This window comes from Ambystoma mexicanum, chromosome 11 (genome assembly GCF_040938575.1).
Source record: "Ambystoma mexicanum isolate Mex_15411 chromosome 11, UKY_AmexF1_1, whole genome shotgun sequence".
NCBI classification, from domain to species: domain Eukaryota; kingdom Metazoa; phylum Chordata; class Amphibia; order Caudata; family Ambystomatidae; genus Ambystoma; species Ambystoma mexicanum.
In genome coordinates, this window is record NC_090934.1 from 1385125021 (window position 1) to 1385147265 (window position 22245).

Sequence of the window (22245 nt, forward strand, 5' to 3'; positions counted from 1 at the left end):
AATACCGGCAATCAGGCTCACATGGCGAACACGGTTTCTCCAGCACATCTTCCGCTGCGCAGCCTCTGCACTTCAGGTTTTGGGAGAACAGGACTCTCTCAGAACTTGCAGGTGAAATCTGCTATCGCCAAGTTTCAGCGTCCCTCTTGTTCTCACACTTCTGTGTGGTTTGCCAGCCTTATGCTTTCTCTCTGCTTCTACTGCTACAGCCTGCACTCCACCCAACGTTCTAGCTCCTTCTACTCCTTCCTGCTACCTGCACCTGAGAGGGACTTTTATGCCACCCAGGTTCAGTGATCATTTTCAGGTGTGGGCTATTAGTCTCAATTTCCTGACTACTGCAATGGCTACTAGGCTTAATTGCCCGGCTACTATGTCTACATGCCTCCTCATCCCTCTCCCTCATCTCAGTGCCTGTAGAATTCTGGGACTTGTAGTTTCTTTAAACAAAGTTAGGTTTCAGCATATTTGAATTACTTGCAAGGGTAGATGTTATTCCCTTAAAGTTTTTAAGAGAGGGGCTTTGAGAATTAGATGTTACAGAGAAAGATGATTTATTGAAGACAACATATCCATACTCCTTTACATTGTACCCATGGGATTGAGGAAGGGTTTCAGTTTTTGATAACCAAAAAGATCTTTCCCTTAGTAGAGTTCTCTTAGCTTTTATAACTTTAGGGTTCACAACCTAAGATCTAATTTAGGTTTAGGGACATTAAAATGACAAGCGATTACCTCTTTAGGTACATTAGGAAGAGTCTTCCTGTCAGAGGAAAAATACTGTGTCTCATCCCACGGAATCTCCTCACCAACCTGGGCCCGTCTTCTCCCAGGTGATCCTCCCGTAGTACACCACCCCCAGGTTTGGGACCAGGAAGCATCTGCCGTCCTCTGGTCACCTGGGCGGAGACTTTAGGCAGGGTTTCAGTGAGGGATCCAAAGGATCCTTCCTGATTAAACACCTAGAATTGGTACACAGCATTAATGGGAGATGTGAAACGCAACACTAGATGGGAACAGTGCATCAGTGGGGAAATACATAGATGTGAAACATATGTAAGGAAGGGATGGTATCAACAATAAGACGGACACAAGTGAGCAGTGTTCAAAGGTGTTTCTTGATTTTAAAATGGGTTTGAACATACTTATCTAAGCCTACATCTACAGATGGGAACAAGCTACACCATCAAATAATAATAATGCAGTCCTAGTGGTGTCTAGTCAAAATAAAAGGGCCTATACTAATAAAGCTATTGCCAATCTTTACAGCTAAATACAAATAGTTTGGCAAACAATGTTACGAAAAAGAAAGAAGTGTTCACAAAATGATATGTCAGGATGTTCAGGCCATTGGTCTCTCTTTCCCCACGTTTTCAGCACAGGATAAGTCGGTACACTTGAGCTTAGCAGAGTCTCTGGCTTCTCTAGCACGAGGATACAGTTCAATCATTAGCAACAGGGCCTTGTGTGCCCAAGTCTCTTTGTCCTTCAAAGTGTCTTCATTGAGAGGGCCCGATATGACAAAATAAACGATAAGTTCTTTTCCTCTTTCAAATTTTCACAAATGCTCAATTTCTTAGTTCACCTTGGATCCCCTCAGCTGGGCCCAAATCCTTTCAACACACGGTTCTTCACCTTGGATCTCCCTCATCTGGGCTCAGATCCTTCTCTTATCACAATGTTTCAATCTCTGGTGCTGGTGTCTTTGTTCACCCCGGATCCCCCTCAGCCAAGGTTAGATCCGGTTCCCCCTTACTTGGGCTCAGATCAACTTCATATACCGTTTTATCAATTATCGAAGACTTTCGAATGTACACAGGGTTTTGCTTGATCCGTTGCAGGACCACTTCGATTTCACAATTCTTTATCACTTACCACATTTGCCACCTTTCAGCTTGATACCTAACAGACTTTCGAATGAGCACCCACGTGGTACCAGACCACTCTGTTTACGGTATAGTGTCTTTGCTTTAAAGTTCAATTACTCCTCTGCAATTTAATTATTTCTGCATCGTTTGCCACATAACTCTTCATACACTGTTCTCTTCAGTTTTCACTATACAATTTTGCCGCATGCAACCTTGGCTGCAACACAGACCGGTTTGGTATCAGTCTCCCCAACTCAACGGCTGTGCTGACTTCACTGGCGCTGCTTTGTTGTAAGAGCCACGGACAGTACCATGGCGGAAAATGATTCGCCCGCCTTGACTATCGACACAGAGAGCCCCGGGTACCTCCGACCCACAGTGCAGGGTTCTTCAGCCTTGATTCCTGGTCTTACGTTTCCTATTCTCGAAGGTTCTTGAAAGTAATGGACCTTTGTTGAAAAAGTCAAGGGCACTTCCCTCCTTTCAATCCTCTTCGGTCTTGCCGTCTTCCACCTCATATTAAACTGCCATCTTGGAACTTCTGCTTCCTTGTGTGCTTTCGTTCTCCGCCTTTTATCCGGGTGTGGAAGTGTGATGGAAGTCAGGTGTGTGTAATGATCAGTAATTGCCTGACCCTGCCTCAACATTGTATTGGGATAAGACAGGTATACCTCTCGGGTGTTGGTCCTTTTTCTCTCATAGTGAGCTGTCCGTGAGAAAGTGTTAGTGTTGGAAAAGGCAGGGGGTTGAGTTCCTAAATATCCTACCTTGTAGGATGGGGTAAAGGTGTTACAGGGAAGGGAATACCAGGTCTTGTCCTCCGGTGTACCACTTCCATTCCCCGAGGACCCCTCCCCCAGGTGATCCTCCAGCACTGCTCCACCCCCAGGAACTGGATCCAAAAGCAATGGACGCCTTCTGGCCACCTGGATGATAGATGCCCGGGGACTAGCGGGTGAGACCCATTCAGGATTCTCACATACAGCAGCAATGGGAGAAAGCACCTTGTTTTTAAAGGCAGCACAAGAGGGGAAACACCTATATGTGAAACATGGAGGAGAGCAGAATAAGTGTGAGATGGCAGATTGACAGAGATGGGTTATGTTATAGTAGGTATTAAAAGTGGTAGGGCTTTACTGGAGTACCGTAATGACTGTACACCCCCCGTCCGACCACTCTTGCTTTCTCAGTCACTGCTGGTTGACTGTGGCTGGCTTCCCAGGTGAACACAGACTGGAGCTGCTCACCCTTTGCTTTGTGGCCCTTAGTTGAGAATGCCCGGGCAGGAGGCTGCCCTGGATGGTCAATCTAAATGGCTCACCTAGCCAATCAGGTTGGGAAGGCGGGCTGGAGATGGAGACTAGCAGGTTATCACAAAAAAGGAACTAAAAACAGCAAGGTATGCCAAATAAGGTGTCGGGCAGCAGATTGGGACCAGAAATGCTCCCCTGAAGCACACAAGCAAAAATGGTGTCCAGGGGCAAGGTGTTCCTGTTTTGTATCTCGCTGTAGCGAGTTAGGAGCAGCCAATCAGGTCAGGAAGGCGGGCTCGGGAAGGAAACTAGCAGGTGATCAGGAAGTGGGAGGGAAGGGTCGGGTGAAGCACTCAGAGTTCTGGCTTAAAAAAAGAAAAGCACTAAAAACAGCAAAGTATGCCAAATAAGGGTTTGGGGCAGCATATAGTCTACCAGGTCTGCTATACTAACTAAAGAAGCCATTATATGAACAATGACAGTACCTGGCAGGATACTGAACCAGGTCTACCTTACAAATAGCAGAGAAGCTGGAAACCAACCAGGGGAAGGGAGTCATTCCCCCTGTGGATACGAGAAGTTGCAAAGGAGCCAAAGGTAAAGGAGGTATTTTCTCTGGCATCCTGAAAAGGTCTGAGAGGGGCCAGGGGAATGGAGAGATACCCCCACGTTTGCTGAACTGTCTGAAAGGTCAGAGAAAGACACGGGGAAGAGAGATATTACCCCATCACTTGCTGAGTTTTCACAGCGAGTCCAAGAAGAGCCATACGGGAGGAAGCCATCCTCCTGGTATTCTGAATAGAATAAGTAATTTAAAGAGACTTTCTATTCGAATCAATTGTGTCCTTCCATGTATTGCTTATCTTATGATATCTCCAATAACCAGCTTAGCTGCTTCAGAATTCTTTTTTTCAGCAGAGGGCGCTGCGCGTCATTGCCTGTCGACTCGATGTCCCTCGGTTGCCTCCGTCTCAATGTTGACGTCACTGAAGGCATATATAGCGTGCACAGCGTCCGTTTGCTTCAGTTCCGTTTTTTCTGCGCTAACGCTTCGGATATGGTATGCTTCGGTTCCTTTGTGAGAATCTTCGAGGAAACTTCAAAAATGGCTTCATCATCTACTCCGAAATCAGGATTTAAGAAATGGCGTGACTGCGGCCCGAAGATGTCCATTACAGACCACCACAGAATATGCTTGTGGTGCCTGGGATCAGCTCATCCTTCGTCTGTGTGTGAGGACTGCCTGTCCATGACATTGAAAGCCCTGAGAGATTGCAGAGGGAAACTTGCGGCAGATAGGATCCATAAGTCCCTATAGACTCCATCAAAAAGACAGACATAGGACAAATCGAGAACTGTTTCTCCTCGCCATAAAAAAAGTAAACGATCCCAATCACGAAGTGGCTTCAACCATTCATCATTGTCAGACACTCGAAGAAACGGCACCATAGATCTTCGATGTCTTGGAGTTCTTCTCCGGAACAGGTTGTATGTCCAAATGTCCAACAAAAACAGCCTACCAAGCTGAGTGGGAAGAATGTAGGCTGAAGATGATGAAAGTATTTGAGAATCCAACCTTGACCCCCTCGAGTACTGTCAAAAACTATGCTCAGGTCGATAAGCACAAGAATAAGACCCATGCTCCTTCGAGCCAGCAGTCAAAGCTCCTTGAGAGTGTTCTAAGGATCCCTCGAGTCGAGAAAAAGTTCCTACAAGGACTTATTCATCGACGCAATGGCCACAGAGAGACTCTTTATGGATGCCATTGGCGCAGAAAAACCATACTTCGAAGCCATCGACACAAAACACAAGCAAAAGTCATTGACGCATCGGGCTTCGAGCTCCTCGATGTTATAAGCAACAAAGTGGTCGACACAGGAATCAACGCCTTTGACATCAACGGTATCGACAATCTCAGCACTTTTGCCGACGAATATCAGGAAAGATCGGGTATCATTAAAAAATCATGTACCTCTTCACCTAACTAGGATGAATTTTTCAAGTCTCTTTCCTCGATTTATGAGGACACAGAACCATGATCTGATGAATCAAGACCTTTTGGCCTCAAATATGGTACGCCATCAGTTCCTGAGGCCCTAATATCTGAGGAGTCCAGGATAAAAGACCTTCAAGAGTGCCTACATAATGCCAGTGGTTTAGACACCTCACCAGAGGTAGAGTTTGGCAGATGAGACCCATCTGATCATGCAGAAATGTATCATTGGACCTCCAGGAGGCTTACTTTCATGTGCCAATCCATCACAAGCACAGACGGTACCCGAGGGTCGTGGTTGGCAGTTCTCATTATCACTTTCGAGTTCTGCCATTTGGGCTGACCTCCGCCCCAAGGGTTTTCACCAAGTTAATGGTTGTGGTGGCAGCGAGTCTCAGGAGCGGGGGAATTCATGTCTACCCCTACCTAGATGATTGGTTGATCAGGGCACGTTCTCCCAAACAGGCAATGGAACATCTCAGCTCCACCTGTCACTCCCTTCACAGACGGGGCTTTTCCCTCAACTTCAAGAAGTCTCACATGATACCATCCCAGAAGCTCCTATTCATTGGAGCAGTCCTAGATGCATCCCTGGGAAAAGCCTTGCCACCAGAGGTGAGGGCTCAAGACATTCTGAGTGCTCAGCATCTCCCGGCTTTCAACTTTCTGAGGTTGCTCGCCTCATGACATCCTGCATTTTTCTGGTGCCAGAGGCGCGCCTTAGAACGAGATCCCTCCAGTGGACTCTCAGGACTCAATGGTCTCAATTCTCAGGCAGGATGTCAGATCTCCTTCAGGTCCTAAACAGAGTTACTAAGGATCCTGTGTGGTGGGCCTACAAGTACATTTTAAAAGGAGAACCATTTTGGCAACCATGGCCAGAGATAAAGGTAGTAACGGACGCCTCACTCACAGGATGGGGAGCCAAACCTGACAATCTGTGGGATATTTTGACCCATTCCAATGTGCCCCACTACATCACTTTACTGAAATGGTGAAGGAAACAGCCCAAAATGACCACGCTCGCTCCTGTGCGCACCAAAATCTTCAAAACTGCATTTAGGTTACAACCATAAAAAGGATGCACACCCTGCCACACACAGTCGGGGGTGAAAACAGAGTTCTCACTGCAGGAGCATGCCAGTGGGCTCTGCCACAGTCAAGATGGAGCAAAGTGAATGAATTGTGCTAAAAACATAAAATACCTTTTAAAATGTCAGCTTTGCATCCTTAAAAAGTGCCGTTTTTGGTACCAGATCCATTCATTTTACTGAATCATTGAGATTAAAAGAGACCTGCAATGCCCAGGACCATCCAGTGTGGCTCAGAGGAACCGGGCCTCATTTAATGACAGCTGCTACAAAATGTATCTTTGAAAAAGCAACCCAGCAACCCTTGTTTTCATTTTCCACAGGAAAAACGTGGCTAAACTTTGCAACAAATAGCATAATCAGCTGTGCAGAGAGAAACTCTAAACAAAGGCATGATACATGTATCCAGGCTGCAAACCATTCCAGCACTCAAGGGAAGAACTAATGCAGACTAAAATGTGTATTTGCTGCAGAGGAAAATCGGATTTAAAGAGATCAGTTTAATGGGCTTTTTCATGAATGAAAGGCAAAATCGCCTGTTTTAAAGTATGTTCTTGTTTAAGGGCTTAATTCTTTAAGAATGTCAAAGGATTGCTAATGTTAAAAAATCCACCTATAAGCTGTGTTAATTTTATGTTTTTAAATGAAAGATTTAAAGGGTGGAACTTAAAGCAAAACCAGTCTTGGTTAATCAACCAGTGGAAAAAAAAACAACCCTGCTCTGAGCCTGAGAAAGGTTGACACCTCCACTGCTGGCAGGAAGGGCTAATTGCGGCTGGGAGGCCTTGCATACTCATGATAAAGGACCTCATTAGACATTTGTCTGGGCCCCAGGCGAAGACAATGGCAGGCCTGGACACTCACCCTTCCAGGGGAGGGGCAGGAAGCTCCACTCTCCAGGGAGAGGCCCCTTATTCAACTTCAAACGGTTTGCCATTTGCTCACACTTGGGAAGAAATAAAAAAAACCTGACATGTGATTTTTGGGTTTAAAATGCCTATTTTGCCACTGAACTTCAAGACATTTAACTTGGCAGCAAGAATAAGAAAAAGAGTGAAAAATACATACATCTAAATCTGAATTTCTGCTACTCATTTGAAAACTTGGTAGAATTTCTTAATGCGTAAGGAACTGAAGTTATGAAGAATTACCAATTGCATAGAAACTATTAATGTTGCAAATTTAATATTTTGCATCCATATTCTAGGCGTGATTGTGCATATATGTACAGAATTGGGAAATGTTAGGCCAAACCTTTTATGGTGAAAATTGCCAAAATTCAACTGAAAGACTGAACCAGGTCCCACCGACTTGGGAGTTGGATTAGAATGTGACCCACGAAATATGTAATTTATGTATCCGATTTTCTTAGAGGGCATAACAACATAAATATGTATTTGTGGGAAAGTTAGATTTTGGTCCTAATAACTAGGTTTCCAGATAATATCCTAAAACATGACAGCCCTTTCTGTGATCCAACCAGCAAAGAGTAAGGCGGGAACTGTGCTCTTTCCCAATCATAGCCTTGTGGGTGTGGGTAGTAAGTCTGCCCCTACCATACACGTGAGTGATGTCATTTGGCATGATAAATAAGGGAACCTCACAATACACAGACAGACACTGATTTCTGACTCCTTCCTGATTTCTGCATGGCACCATGTTCCCGAATTCTCCATCTTGTTCCTGATTCCAGATTTCTTTGCAAAGCCAAGGCCTCTGCATTGATGAACTCCTTTTTCAGCTAGGCCCACAATTCTGAAACCATCCCAAAACTTAAGGGAAACATGTTGATCCAGTTTGGCTTGCTACCACTAAATGCTTGCCTACTCCAGACTCGCCATCGCAATGATCTACAGTATTCAGCAACCAGAAGGGCCAATCCAATCCAGTCCAATCCAGTCTGAGGTTCCAATCCAGGTGACCAGAACTGCCCCGCTGATCCAATTCCGCCAGATGTGCCTTGCTGTCCGTTGTTAGACCCGACCCGTGGGATGACCAGAACCCTTCATTGTCCAAAATCGTAAAATAAAGTGGACTGCAAGTATCAATAGGAATCCTAGTAATCCATAGAATTGTTTTCCTTGCCTTGTCCTATCCCAATCTCTCAACCATCCTATCTTTGCCTTAAGAACCTAGAATATTGTCAGAACCATTTGTGCAACCCCGTCTGTGATTCCGAGTGCTAGCGCTGATTTTCTCCTCATTGTTGTTTTACTAGACGATAAGCCATTAGTGATTTTGATTAAATAAAGTAATTCCCATGAAGAAAACGGGTTATCCGCCATGTGAAGGGTTACAAGCGGCCATGTAACTGGAGATTCACGGGTGGCATTCTCTTTTTCTTAGCCATTAATCTTGTTTAAGTATAATCAACCCTTCATTTTAAAACCTGTTCTATTTTTCTAAAACCACCTCTCATTCAACATTGCATAACTTCCTCAATTTAATAGCGGACTCCATTTCAACTCTGACTTAAACATAAGACCTGTAGCTACATTCCAACACAAACACCGCATCCCAAAACAGTGTATTTCACCCATTTTTCCTAAAAACCGTTTAGTGAATTCTAGGTGGGAATTTGCATTTCTGCAAAAGTTTACACGTGATTTCCAATTTCAATTATTTCCAAACTTCCATGTGTAATTTTGCTCATACTTTAGCTTATGATTGTTAGGATCTTTCTCATGTTGCTCCCGTAGGAATTTACATTGATTTAAGGATTTTTGCACACTTCATTGTTTTGCTAAGCCATTTTCGAATGTCATTTTGAAAGTGTAAGATTTCCAAACCGTTTTTCTCTCTGATTTGGGGAGAGAAGGTTGTCTTTAAATTCTGTTGATTGCTCTTTATTCCTGTTGCTCCCTTTCATCTGTGTAGAATTGCTTATTTGTGAGTTGAGAAATTTGCAGGGGGAAATCTTAACTTAAATGCCATCTTTCCAAACAAGCCAAAACTGTTCTTTTCTCTGCTATTTTATATTTTGTGTTGCAAGAAGTGAATTTAACTGCCTTACATACCTTTTTTTTTTATTTGTATTGTCACCACATTGGTGATTGCTGCCCCATATATTAAAACATAGGTTTGATTTAAATTTTAAATAAATAAATACATATTACCTTTATCAACCAGCCTGATTCCTGGTCCATTGTGACCTGGGGGTATTTTGAGAAGGGGTGTGATATGTGTGGTATATCACTCAGAATATTGAAATAAGTATTTCATTTGTGCACTGCATACTAGGCTGAGACCAGGGTGTATTGCCTGATTGAAATCCTTAACAGATTAGCGGTCAATGGTCTCCATCGGAGTCCAAACTACATATCAACCTGTTGTAGTTGAGGGCAATCAGACTAGCACTGAAGGCCTTTCTGCCCTCTGTGCGGGGGAAGAACGTCCCGATAGTGACGGACAACACGTGGCCATGTACTACCTCAACAAGAGAGGTGGTGTAGGGTCACTACCACTGTGCAGCGAGGCAATGCAGCTCTGGTTCTGGGCAATTCAAGAAGGAATCTCCCCATCGGCAGTTCACCTAGCCAGAGTGGAGAATACGGCGGTTGACGCTCGGAGCAGGCAAAAATCAGTCTCCCATGAGTGGGAAATAGCTCAGGAAGTCCTTCAAGAGAACTTCACCCTTTGGGGAAACCCTCAAGTGGATTTGTTCACAACCAGTGTCAACCAAGAGTGCGAACTGTTCTGCTCCAGGGAATTTCCCCCCAAGTGGATCTCTAGGAGACTCGTTTGTGGTGGACTGGGAGTTTCCACTCCTGTATGCGTTTCCTCCAGACCCCGTCAATCCTCACGTGATCAGGAGGTTGAGAAAGTTTGGGAAATCCATGATCCTAATTGCTCCGGATTGGGCCAGGAGGACATGGTACCCAGGCATTCTGGGCATGACCATCTGCCCTCCAATACGTCTTCCACAAAGAGAGGATCTTCTCTCACAGGAGGAAGGTCAGGTTCTCCATCCAGAGGCCAATACACTCCGCATTCATGCATCGTTTCTGAGAGGCTAAAATACAAGGATTGGGACCACCCAGATGATGTAATGGAGATTTTGCTTTCGGCCAGAAGGCCAGCAACTAAGTCTTTCTACCACTACCATTGGAACACATTCTGCAGCTGGTGCACAGCTAAGAATGTTGATCCATTTACATGTAATACACCTATGGTGTTATCCTTTTTGTTACACCTAGCTAATCTGGGACTCCAGATTGGTACTATTGAAGGATATCTTGCAGCACTTTCTATATTCAAGTGCACGTCAGAGGAGGTATCTTACTTCAAATTTCCACTAATAATATCATTCCTAAAAGGATTGACAAATGTTTTCCCTCTGATCCCTTTTCAAGTCCCGGTTTGGGATCTCAACTTGGTGTTGAAATGTATGATGTGTGCTCCTTTTGAGTCTATACACTTCTGTACTTTGAGGTTGCTAACCTTAAAATCCATCTTCTTAGTGGCCATTACATCTGCCGAAGGGTGAGTGAACTTCAGGCCTTATCCTGCAAGTCTCCATACACTATTTTTGACTCAGAAAATTACATTACCATCATTTTACCCTCCTCCGCACCCTCGGAAGGAAGAAGAGAGGCTAAACAGGCTTGATCCTAAACATGCATTGAGTTTCTATATAACCAGAATGGCAAGACTAAGACAAGATAAGCACTGTTTGTTGGCTACACAGGCCATAAGTTGAGTATGGCAACCACTAAACAGACATTATCCAGATGGATAATACTGGCAATAGCTGAATGCTACAGACAGGTGGGAAAAGATGCTCCAGAGGGCCTTCGGGCTCACTCCACCAGGGGCATGGCTACTTCCTCTGCATTACAGAGGGGAGTACCAATTAAAGAAATATGTGCGGCTGCCACATGGTCGTCCGTACACACTTTCAGCAAACATTACAGTTTAGATTCTTCTTCAAGCCGGGAAGGCTTATTTCATAAGACAGCGTTGCATTCTGTGCACACAGAACTATGAGAACTCATAAATTGTCATGGACAATTCTGACTCCCTCCTCGAGGAATACAAGAACTGCTTTGAGAGTCTATCATAAAATAAGCAATACGTGGGAGGACACAATCCATTCGAAGAACAAATTACTTACCCCTGGTAACGTTCTTTCGATTGGATGTTCCTCTCACGTATTCCTTATTGCCCCTCCCAACCTACCCTGCCGTAGAATTTCCTATTACAGTCTGCTCTCTCACGAGGAGTAACTTTCAGGTATGGGATGAATCCAACATTCAGAAAAATGGAACTGAAGCCAATGGATGCTGTGCGTGCTATATAAGTCTTCTGTGACGTCGACATTGAGACGGAGGCCTTAGAGGGACATCTGAGTCGACAGGCATCGACGCACCGTGCCCTGTGCTGAAATATATATGCAGAAGCAGCTAAGCTGTATATTGGCGCTATCATAAGATAAGGAATACGTGGGAGGAACATCCAATCGAAAGATTGGATACCAGGGGTAAGTAACTTGCTCTTCTGTGCCTGCCATTGATGGGGAAATCCTCCAAGAGAACTGTTAGAACTTTTTTGTTTATGTAATCTGGAGAACACGTCTCATCACCAACACAAAGCCTCAGTCCAGAAGAAGGGAGTCACTCTTCTGTACTAAGATCCTCGCTTTTCCTTAGTTAGTTAAGAGTGTAAGGGACGGAAATAGGTTTTGACACAGCACAGTGAACTATTTGCTTTAGATGAACATCCTGAACGAGTGCTTAGTATTTAGTTGAGGCAGAGAATCCCCTCTTACTGTTAGGAACAGTTAGGCTGTTTCCTCTTATTTTCACCCAAATAAAAGTCTATAATCACAACATTGCCACCTGTGTGTCGGTCTCCTCCTTTCACACCCTTACAGTATGTATAGACTCTCAGTGGCCAGGGCACTTCTCCATAACTTGTGGCAAGGAGCTGTCAGAGCTGGGGGCCGGTTGCGAGGCTTTGCTTGCTGCCACCTCAACACATGACAGTTCAAGGTCGATGTCGACCCTGCCATTTTGTTTGTGCATTGGAGTGCTGTACTAACCCGGTACCAATTTGGACTGCATTGCCTTTACTGCCCAGCTCTTTAGATGGCACCCTATCTTTGTTTCTAGCATATATTTTTGCAACGCCTAGCCTCGATCCTTAGCAGGCTACTATTGCACACTCTGCATGTCTTTCTACAGGAATTTTGAATTACACCCTAGCAAAACTTAAATAGGGTTTTCTCCATTTGGGTTTTGGAGGTTTTTACGCAGACTTTGTAAAAGGTAAGGATCAATAAAAAGGCATTATCTAGGCTTCGACAAGTAGTAATGAATTTACCCATACTCTCCACCTGTACTTTTGAAGTGCTTGTTGGATGCTTTCAATGGCTTCGGATCTCCTTCGGTGTCCACCACAAATAACTCTGCCCTGAGCATGCGATCAAACAATGTTAATAATTGTTCTCCTTCTCAAAGTTACGGCCAAGTGAAAGGAGGGAACAAAACAATCTGTGAACGTCAACATGTGAAGGAATATGGGTCCCTGTAACATAGGATAGGGCTAGTGTGAGAGGAACCCCCCCCCCCCCTGTCAAAATCCTGTTTTTAGAACTCAAAGAAATAGGTAATCCTCCAATCCAACCACTAGATGGCGGCCTATGCAAAGCATGTGAATCTAACCAGATTCAAAAGCCTCTGACATACATTATATAAAAGGAAAGCAGAAGTCCTTCTGGTCCCTTGTCCCTTGTCCCTTTCCCTGGTGGCCATCGGTGATGGGTGGGAGGAGTGTCTGTAGCTTCGGAAAGGTGACTGGGTTAGCATGGTGACAGAGAGAAGCAGACAGACGGTCATTTTTGGGGTGATCAAAGGAGTGGGGAGAGGGTCACAGGAAGTGGTGTGCAGATGCCAAGGTGAAAGCAATCAGGATCCGCAGAGGGACGATGGCAGCATCTCGCTTATGAGCCTGCAATCGGAGCACTTCTGATATTATGAAATAAGGTCGCCATTCTGAGCTCCGTGACCAGCTATTTTGTAACTCACATCCCTGGTAATAATTGTATACCACTCTCAGATCCAACAAGAATGTTGTGTTGGGATACAGCGTGCATAGTCACAGATCATTTGGATGAATTGTACAGTCAGAGATTACAGTAGCCATCCCTTTCTTTACCCAGGCTATGTCTCCAATCAAGTTCCTCTTAGGGATCCTCGCTCTCCACTTGTATTCAATGTAAACATGTGCCTGCTTGCCCTCCTGACCTTCACCAGGTCTAGTTTGAAATGTACGCTGATGGCACCCAGATGCATATATATCTTGAGAACAACCTGAGATCGCACACACCATTTCTAAATGCCTCCACCACATTCACCACTCTATAAAGCAAAGTTTAATCTGGCTGAATGGCTCCAAAACAAACAAGGTCCCGAGTGGAACAGATCACAACCAATTCCAGTTCCTATGTGGAACCCCCGGATCATCTTATCAAAGGTAAATCATCTGGGATTGATATTTGATAGAGATCTTTCCTTTCACCCTCAAATCAATGCAGTACTCAAAAGGAACCAACTTTCAACTGTTCCTACTCAAAGAAATATTTCTGTAACTTCACACCGACCACCAAATGTCACGGATGAGAGTCCTGGTGTTGGCAGACCTGGAGTACTGTAAGATTCTCCACACACAACTCCCAAAGAGACTCCTCTGCAACTTGCAAAAATTGCAAAACCAGGCACCCAACTGTGCCTTAACCTTCAAAAATGTGACCACATAAAACAGGCCCTCAAAGCTCTTCACTGAATCCCAGTGGAGTCAAGAATCAAATTGAAGATACTCTGCACTGTATAAACGGCTTACAGGAGAAAAGCACCAGGTTACCAACATGATCTGGTCACCTGCTACTTACAAGCCCGAAACCTTCCATCATCAAATGCACACCTGATAAATCAACATTCCTTCAACACTCAAACGTGGAGACCGCCCCTCCAGAGTTCAAGGGCCTAAACTGTGGAACACCCACACTCAACAGTAAGGACTGAACTTCACGATCTGCAATTCAGAAAACCTTTTTAAAAAACTGAATTATTTAACACTGACCATCGACCAAAACCTGCCTACACCGAGTAATATTCAGTTGGGTTCCAACTACCTATAAATTACCTGTTTTCTCTGTATTATGTTATTCTCCGAAGTGAGCGTAAGGTGACATGTGTTGCATTACATAACTCCTACAATAAATAAATAAATAAATACATACATAAACATGAATACGAAAATAAACCAATTCGTGCCTTGCCTTCCCAAGTTTCTTAACTTACAATATTCTCATGCAGCACTAAAATTAAAATCTCAGCAATTGTGAGAGTTTGAATTTTTCAACCTGAACTAAGAAACCACCATTTTTTTGTAATAACCGTGACACTGATTATTCCAATCAATAGTCACTCAAAAACGACATTTTACGCAGATAACGAGAATCAATCAATGCATTTAACTAGTTACATTAAGAGAGCTTCATTCACAGCATCTTAATTTTAGGGACGCCTTAAAATACATTTTGCACGTTTACCACCGCACAATCAAGTCTCATTTTTATCAATTGCCCAATGTGTTATTTAGGCGGTAGATTCCTTACCTCTCTCTACTCCTCCGTGAAGGAAAAGCAGCATTGCAACCCTGAAATGTACAGATGTACATCTCTTTAAGATGTACGTTTCTGTAATGCATTTTTACACTGTACGGATTTGTGAATGTCTTCTCGCATATTTCACAGTGAAAACGACTGTCTTCCTTCAACGTCCCCAGATCGTGTTGACTGAGGTCCAGGCCTTTTGAGTCGTCGTAGCTTGAGAGACTTGTTCCCCGGTCTTGTAGAGCACTGTAAGAGCTACTACCGATAAGGCGGTGATGAGCTTCGAGATCATCAGAAATTTGCTTTTTTAGATGGTTTGGTACATGTGAAGGGCGATCAGCAGGTGGTTGTCCAGCACCCATCTCTTTTGGGCTGCCATATGTATTTTCACACAGAACCCTTTTTAAAGCTTGTTCTTCGTTGTCCTCGGCCTCCTCCTCCAAAAGGTGCAATTCTTCACCAGAGTCTGAGGAGTCGTTAAAATACGATGCATCTGAAGACACGTCTGTTTTTTGATGCTGCTCCAAATCAGAAATGGGTTTGACACTGTTGACGGAATGCAAGTCACTTTTCAACCTACTGACAATTTGCGGTTCTGTACGTTTTTGTCCATAGGTTTCTAAGTTTCCATTACTTACCACCTGCGTAGGCGGATCGTTTTCAGAGGCAACAGTGTCCACGTTCTCAGTCTCTGGCTCAATTGATTCTTTCTCTATTTTAATAGGCATACTAGATTTTCTGGACTTCTTTTTGGGCTGAGCATCAAATGATAGTTCTTTTGAGAAATGCTGCTCAGTTAGAGATGAGGAAACCACAGGCAGAGAAGGTAAAGATACGGGAGTATTCGCGAGTTCAGCGGGAGTGACTGGACTCCGATAGAAAGGAAGAACTGGTTGGACAGTCTTCAAGTTGGGAAAAAGAACACCATGTTGTCCGATGCTAGGAAAGCTGGACTGTGCCTTTAAGTCTGTGCAAGGAGATATATAGTTTGGTCCCCCTCTGCTGTCAGCAGATGGAGGCATGTACTCTGTTCTTTTATTCTCGTCAGACAGTGATATCCTCAAGCCATTCCTGAGATCTTTGTCTCGGTTATTCCGGTTCATGGGCATATGAAGTCTCGGGTTGGGATTTGAACTGTGTCGATTTCGGCTACGCAATGAGCTGAAGACCATATTGCACCCCTCAATGGTACACCTGTGTTTGATCTTCAAATGCACAGCATTGTAGTGAATTTTGAGAGTTCCTTTGTCATAGAAAGTCTTTTCACATGCAGAGCAGTAGACCCGGCCTTTCCTTGGGCCATTGCCATTTCTCTCATCAACCCTCATGCTTTCCGGGGACAGTGGTGTCATCTCGAGCTTAGTTGCGGCATCCTGGGAACTAGAATCACTTAAAGGGCTATCGTCTTCTATTTTAGTGCTGACGGCTTGGGAGTGAATGCTGTTCGTCTCATTTTCCAGTTGAAATGAAGCAGAACTGGAAGTTAAGAAACTACTCTCAGAAAATTCGCCGTGGACATCTTGTTTGCTTTCACAACCCCTGCTTTGAACTTGCGGAATCAAATGTCTGTCAGGCGTTGAACCAAGCAAAGGTGGAGGCAGTGGACTGAAAAACTGGAAAGGCAGCATGAAAGCCATATTATTTACAATATTCTCAAAGTGATGAATGTTGGAAGAGTTTACTTTGTCCAAGGGTGGTAGTAGCACAGGGCTACTTCTATGGTTGCTGCCCTCTATGAATGTCCTTATATCTGAATTAGTTCTGACCGGTGGCATCACCACTGAGAGCTCCTCTTTCTCCTGCACTGCCATTAATTCGACAATGGACTTTGTCTCGCCAAAACGAAGAAATTGTTGCAAAGCAGCCAGTTCCTCTTCATTGGTCATTATGGTCCAGTGATCCAGCACCTTTCCAGTACCATCCTAGAAAAAGAAAATAACAGGGACAAAATTACTAGACTGAAGATATAACCTAATGCTTGATTTGATTGTACAGTATGGCATAGAATGAACTGACCAAATGATCAGACCATAGTACTCGCGAACTGTTCTCGGGTGTACTGAATTGTATTGGGTGGTGCGTCCATCGTTTCAATGAAACAAACGTGTGGCTATTCCCAGTGTCACATTCTTGTTACTCGGTGCAAAAAAGTGTGAGTTACCTTTGTATATTCTACGGGCAAAAGAAATTCGAATCCCTCAAATCACTAAAAGGGGATTAACTTTGTATGCTGACCTCAGTCACACTTGTGTAGAACAATGGTGACATTGACAAATTCATTTACACATGTGAAATTTGCTATGAATGACAATTGTCACAAACACGCAGAACAGAACATTGGCTCGTTCCCACAGTCTGAGCCCACTCAGAATATAGAACATGTAACACTAAAATGAAGATTCATCTGAAAAGCCATTACAATTTCTTTCATTATCATTATCATTGCTGCTCTGTATTTTTGTTCCCATAAACTAGTTATTTGTATATAACTTTACCCCATTTATTTCAGGTGCAACTAACATTGTACAATGCATTCTAAGCACTGATGTTGCGGTGTTATGCCTGCAGGACAGCGCGCACAAAAAAAGAGTGCATTTGCAAAGGCCCTCCCCACACTCCTCATGCACACATTTCAAAGACTTTGCTTGTAATTCCTTGCTGATGGCGAAAAAGCTTTAGAAAAATATTCAACGATTTTTTTTAAAAATCAATCGGTATCTCTTAGTGACAATTCATATATTTTGCTTGAAAAAAATAAGCGTCATGAAGGCAAATAGAGACCCCGAAGTGCAAAAAAATACAGTGGAGCAGTCTTGTACCTAGACGCAGACGATCATTTTAGTCATTTTAGTCAAGTGTAATACTGCCAGGTTTAAAAACCTTCCAAGCACCGAGGAGCAGAGAGAACAAATGAACCTGCATTGATCGCTTGCCAGTGCTCGCATTGCGCTGCTGTAATTACTCTTGAGTGTTGGAGTTCTTTCATATTTTAGCGATGCTGAACTTTTCCCAATAACTACAATAAATATTTTATGACAGAACATGTATTTGATGGCCTACGGAGATTCTTCACTCTGCATGGAAGAGTTTCTAAGATGCCGAAGAATGCACCATCATAAATATTTCATGGGATAGTTTCACAGTAATTGATTCCATATTTGTAATCTTAACACTTAAATGCAAGATTATCGGGATCATTAAATATTGATCAATGTCATAATGTAAGATCATTATGTTACTTTACATAAAAAGGCAATTTGTGGCTCGCTGAAGGCACGGCAATCTATCCTATCCAAAATATTTCATTAGCCCGGATCTGGTCTCGGGGACTTTACATCTTCCTTGCATAGTAGGCAATCTGTATGCTTTCCAGCTGTTTTCCACATTTCAGATGTCTGCGTTACACTACCTGAAGTACGTAGCCGCGAATGTAATCCTGGAGAGTCCAGTCCAGTGCATGCAGGATCCGAAGCACCTCTTCCTGTTTCAGGACACTGAAAAGGCGGTCTAACAGGATCTTAAGTCGGATGGGAATAGCTTGAGTTCCATAGAGCATGAGACTGCAGATATCAAAGACTACATTGGACTGAACAATCTCAACTTGGCTGGGTTGATATAGATGAGGGATCCTTAATTTGCTAAGGGCTGAAAATAAGACAAATAAATAGCATATTATATCAGAAAAAAAGACTAAAGTCTAACACTGAAAAATACCCAAACTTATACAAATATTGAAAAACGTGCAAACATTACCATGTGCCACCCATCCGTGCCTGCAGTGGTCACATTGCCGATTGTTAATTTTTCCTGGCTTGTAACTTGGGCAGCTACAGTTGACTAAAGTGCATCGGATAACCTGTAATTGAACACAAACACATGTAGTGAAATTGGTTACTACTGTCTAGACAAACACAATAAGCAGGTTTTTGGTTTTTATTCTGGGAGAAAAAAAAATGGAGCCCACAGGGCATGAGCAAATCAATACCACATGCTTCATCCATTGTGAACCCCTACTTGTAAAGCAGACAGGATCAAAAAGTTTCATACTTTCCGCAACTATAGATTTTTTTCCACACAGAAGAGAGGCCTACTTATTATATGAAAACATGTTCACCCTGATTCACGAAGATTTACAAGAGTGCAAATCAAGAGGTTGAGCATCATCCAACGGCTGCTGTCTACTCGATTCACAAAGCCTTAAGCTAGAACAAATCACTGGATGCCTGGAGCATATCCAAGATGTTTGTGTGCAAATTTGATCCGCAAATATTTGCTCAATGACACTCAGATGCGCCAACTGTCTCCATACTTTACCAGAGATCCTCTGGGCAGCTTTTTCACATGTTTGCAGCTCAGGTGGGTGTACTACCATTCATCTAAAGTTATTGCCCCAGCCATGCTACTTGTATTCTTTAGATCACGTTCCGTTTACTTTAGCAGCATAAAAGCGAATACTCACTTAACTGAGGTTACAGAAAAGTGTATTTAATAAAGAAATTCTATAAACTGAGCCCGTGAGCATATCGGGCAAATCGAAAGACAGACACTAGTAGTTGATTTGTATCGTTTGACTAAATCAGCGCGTTGTAAGTCAGTTTACAACAGTCATTTATGTACACCGAGTTTCACTTTACAGATAAGAAATAATTGTTCGGTCATCAAATTACAAAAGAGAATACAACACACCTTCTACTAAGCCAAATGCACCCAAGCATAATTATGCCAGGAAACGTTTCCCAGGATACATGTAATGTGCATTAATCAAGATCTCGTGCAAAGACGTTGGCATGTGAATTGATCCAACAGAAAATAAATGTCCGGATTCAAAAATATTTGCATTGGAGCAAATCAGGAGATGACTGTGAGCATCTTAAGTTTGCACCTGATAACTTACATGTGCTTCACAAAGCTAAAATTGGAGCAGTATTGAGATGTCCGTAGCATCTCTGAGATGCCCTTGAGCCACATATGAGCATGTCAGGAATGAGTCGGGCATCCCCAAATTTGCTCCAGTTTGAGGCTCTGTAAATTAGGTATAAGGCAGCAGGTGCACACCTGGAGATTTGCTCCATATTGAGGCTTTGTGAATCGGGTATAAGGCAGCAGGTGCACACCTGGAGATTTGCTCCAGTTTGAGGCTTTGTGAATCGGGTATAAGGCAGCAGGTGCACACCTGGGGATTTGCTCCAGTTTGAGGCTTTGTATAAGGCAGCAGGTGCACACCTGGGGATTTGCTCCATATTGAGGCTTTGTGAATCGGGTATAAGACAGCAGGTGCACACCTGGAGATTTGCTCCATATTGAGGCTTTGTGAATCGGGTATAAGTCAGCAGGTGCACACCTGGAGATTTGCTCCATATTGAGGCTTTGTGAATCGGGTATAAGTCAGCAGGTGCACACCTGGAGATTTGATCCAGTTTGAGGCTTTGTGAATCGGGTATAAAGCAGCAGGTGCACACCTGGGGATTTGCTCCATATTGAGGCTTTGTGAATCGGGTATAAAGCAGCAGGTGCACACCTGGGGATTTGCTCCATATTGAGGCTTTGTGAATCGGGTATAAGTCAGCAGGTGCACACCTGGAGATTTGCTCCAGTTTGAGGCTTTGTGAATCGGGTATAAAGCAGCAGGTGCACACCTGGGGATTTGCTCCATATTGAGGCTTTGTGAATCGGGTATAAAGCAGCAGGTGCACACCTGGGGATTTGCTCCATATTGAGGCTTTGTGAATCGGGTATAAGGCAGCAGGTGCACATCGGAGGCATCACTTGATTTACTCAATAGCAACAAAAAAAAATGGAATCGCGCCCAAGTATTGAAATTCCCCAAGTTTATTTTCTCTCAGATGGATAAATAGCATTAAGGTCAAATATTTCAGTTTGTCTGGGGAGCATACTGAAGGAATCCGTCGTCATATATTCTCATATACATGTGTATATCAACTACATATGAATAAACAGATGGAATGATGCAGTCGAGGATGGCAGCATACCCTTCATCAGTTGTCAGAGGGGGGCCACGCCCCCCCCATAATCCCAGTGGCCTCTATGGGCCTCATTACACAGAAGGCGGTGAGCCATGGCGCTATTAGCGCCATGGCTCATGCCGGTAAAATACCGGCACCGCCTTGGCGGAAAGGGGATTTACCGCCCCATTCCAAGGTTGGAGGGGCGGTAAATCCCCCTTCCGCCATTGCCCTTCCCCATTCCCATTTCTGCCCCATAGGGCTCTATGGGAATGGGGAAGGCGCTAATTACGGCACCGCAATTTTGCGGTGCCGTAATTAGCTCCGAGGTCCCTTAGCGGGTTGGTTTTTAACGCCTGCAAAAAGCAGGCGTTAAAGCACCAACCCGCTAAGGGACCTCGTAGTAAGGCGGTAATGGTTAACGGTCACCGTTACCATTAACGGTGGCTGTTAACCATTACCGCCTTCCGTGTAATGAGGCCCTTACCGCCTTCCGTGTAATGAGGCCCTATGTAACTTCATGAGTCAACAGTACAATCTGGGCAATATCGCCCACAGCTATGAAGTCACAGTAGTGGAAATTCAAGGTCTTTCAGCACTGCTGAGGCATCACAAAAATAGGGCATTCTTTTTCATTGTGTCCTCTGTCCCCCTAAACAGCAAAGCAGCCACAGCACCGCTGCCTCACAGACACGCCCATTGATACAATAGTTGTATAGGTAGCAGTGTAGTATTATTAGTGCTAGGAGTAATTGTAGTAGTAAAGATTAGAAAACAGCTATTAGTAGTAGCTCTAGTAGAGGTACTATCGTGGTATTAGTAGTAATGCTAGCAGTAGTAGTAGTAGTACATACAGAAGAAGTAGGTATGGAGGCAAATACCAAATAGAGCTATCACTAAACTGAGTACTCCAAGCAGTAGTGCTAATATTGGTGGTAGGAGGGTAATCTAATAGTAAACATACTATCAGTAGAGGTGATAGTTCTGTTTTGTGAGGTGCTATTTTTAGATCCCCTAACCTCCATCGTCATGTCCTCGGAATACCTTAACGTGGTCTGGGAGTTCTCCAGACCGCATTCTGAACATACAAGCTAAAAAATACATTAAATTACAAGAGACATTTTATAATACAGTACATTTGCTATTAAAAAGGCAAATTACATTTTTGGCAAAGGTCCCTGGTCACCTGGGCTATGAAACACGACGCAAGCCACAATATCTCCAGGGAGACTTCAAGAGCCCATGTCCTCACCAACTATGGACCCTTAGAGGGTCTAAAGGGGGCAGGGGAGCCCTTTGCAGTTCCGACTAGCCACCCCTAGCTATGTGGATGGAGGGATATTTCAGTTGCCCCGTTTTTCCTAAAGCAAGGTCCAATTGGGCCTAAAAACCCAACCATCTGGGCAGATCCCGGTCCTATATTACCTTCCAGCTGATCTCTTTAAAAGTGAACCCATTGTTTG

The 22245-nt window shown here is 43.8% G+C and overlaps 1 protein-coding gene across 5 annotated transcripts in view; it reads right to left on the reverse strand.

The window, feature by feature from the left end:
• The window catches only part of BNC1 (basonuclin zinc finger protein 1), a 143422-nt gene that overhangs the window by 20097 nt on the left and 101080 nt on the right, over nucleotides 1-22245 (reverse strand). For all 5 annotated transcript variants that reach the window (XM_069624991.1, XM_069624992.1, XM_069624989.1 and 2 more), the window contains 3 exons: nucleotides 18573-18675; nucleotides 18229-18464; nucleotides 14823-16741 (listed from right to left, as the gene is read on the reverse strand). In XM_069624991.1, coding sequence (XP_069481092.1) covers nucleotides 14823-16741; nucleotides 18229-18464; nucleotides 18573-18675 — 2258 coding nt within the window. The remainder of the gene's footprint in view (nucleotides 1-14822; nucleotides 16742-18228; nucleotides 18465-18572; nucleotides 18676-22245) is intronic.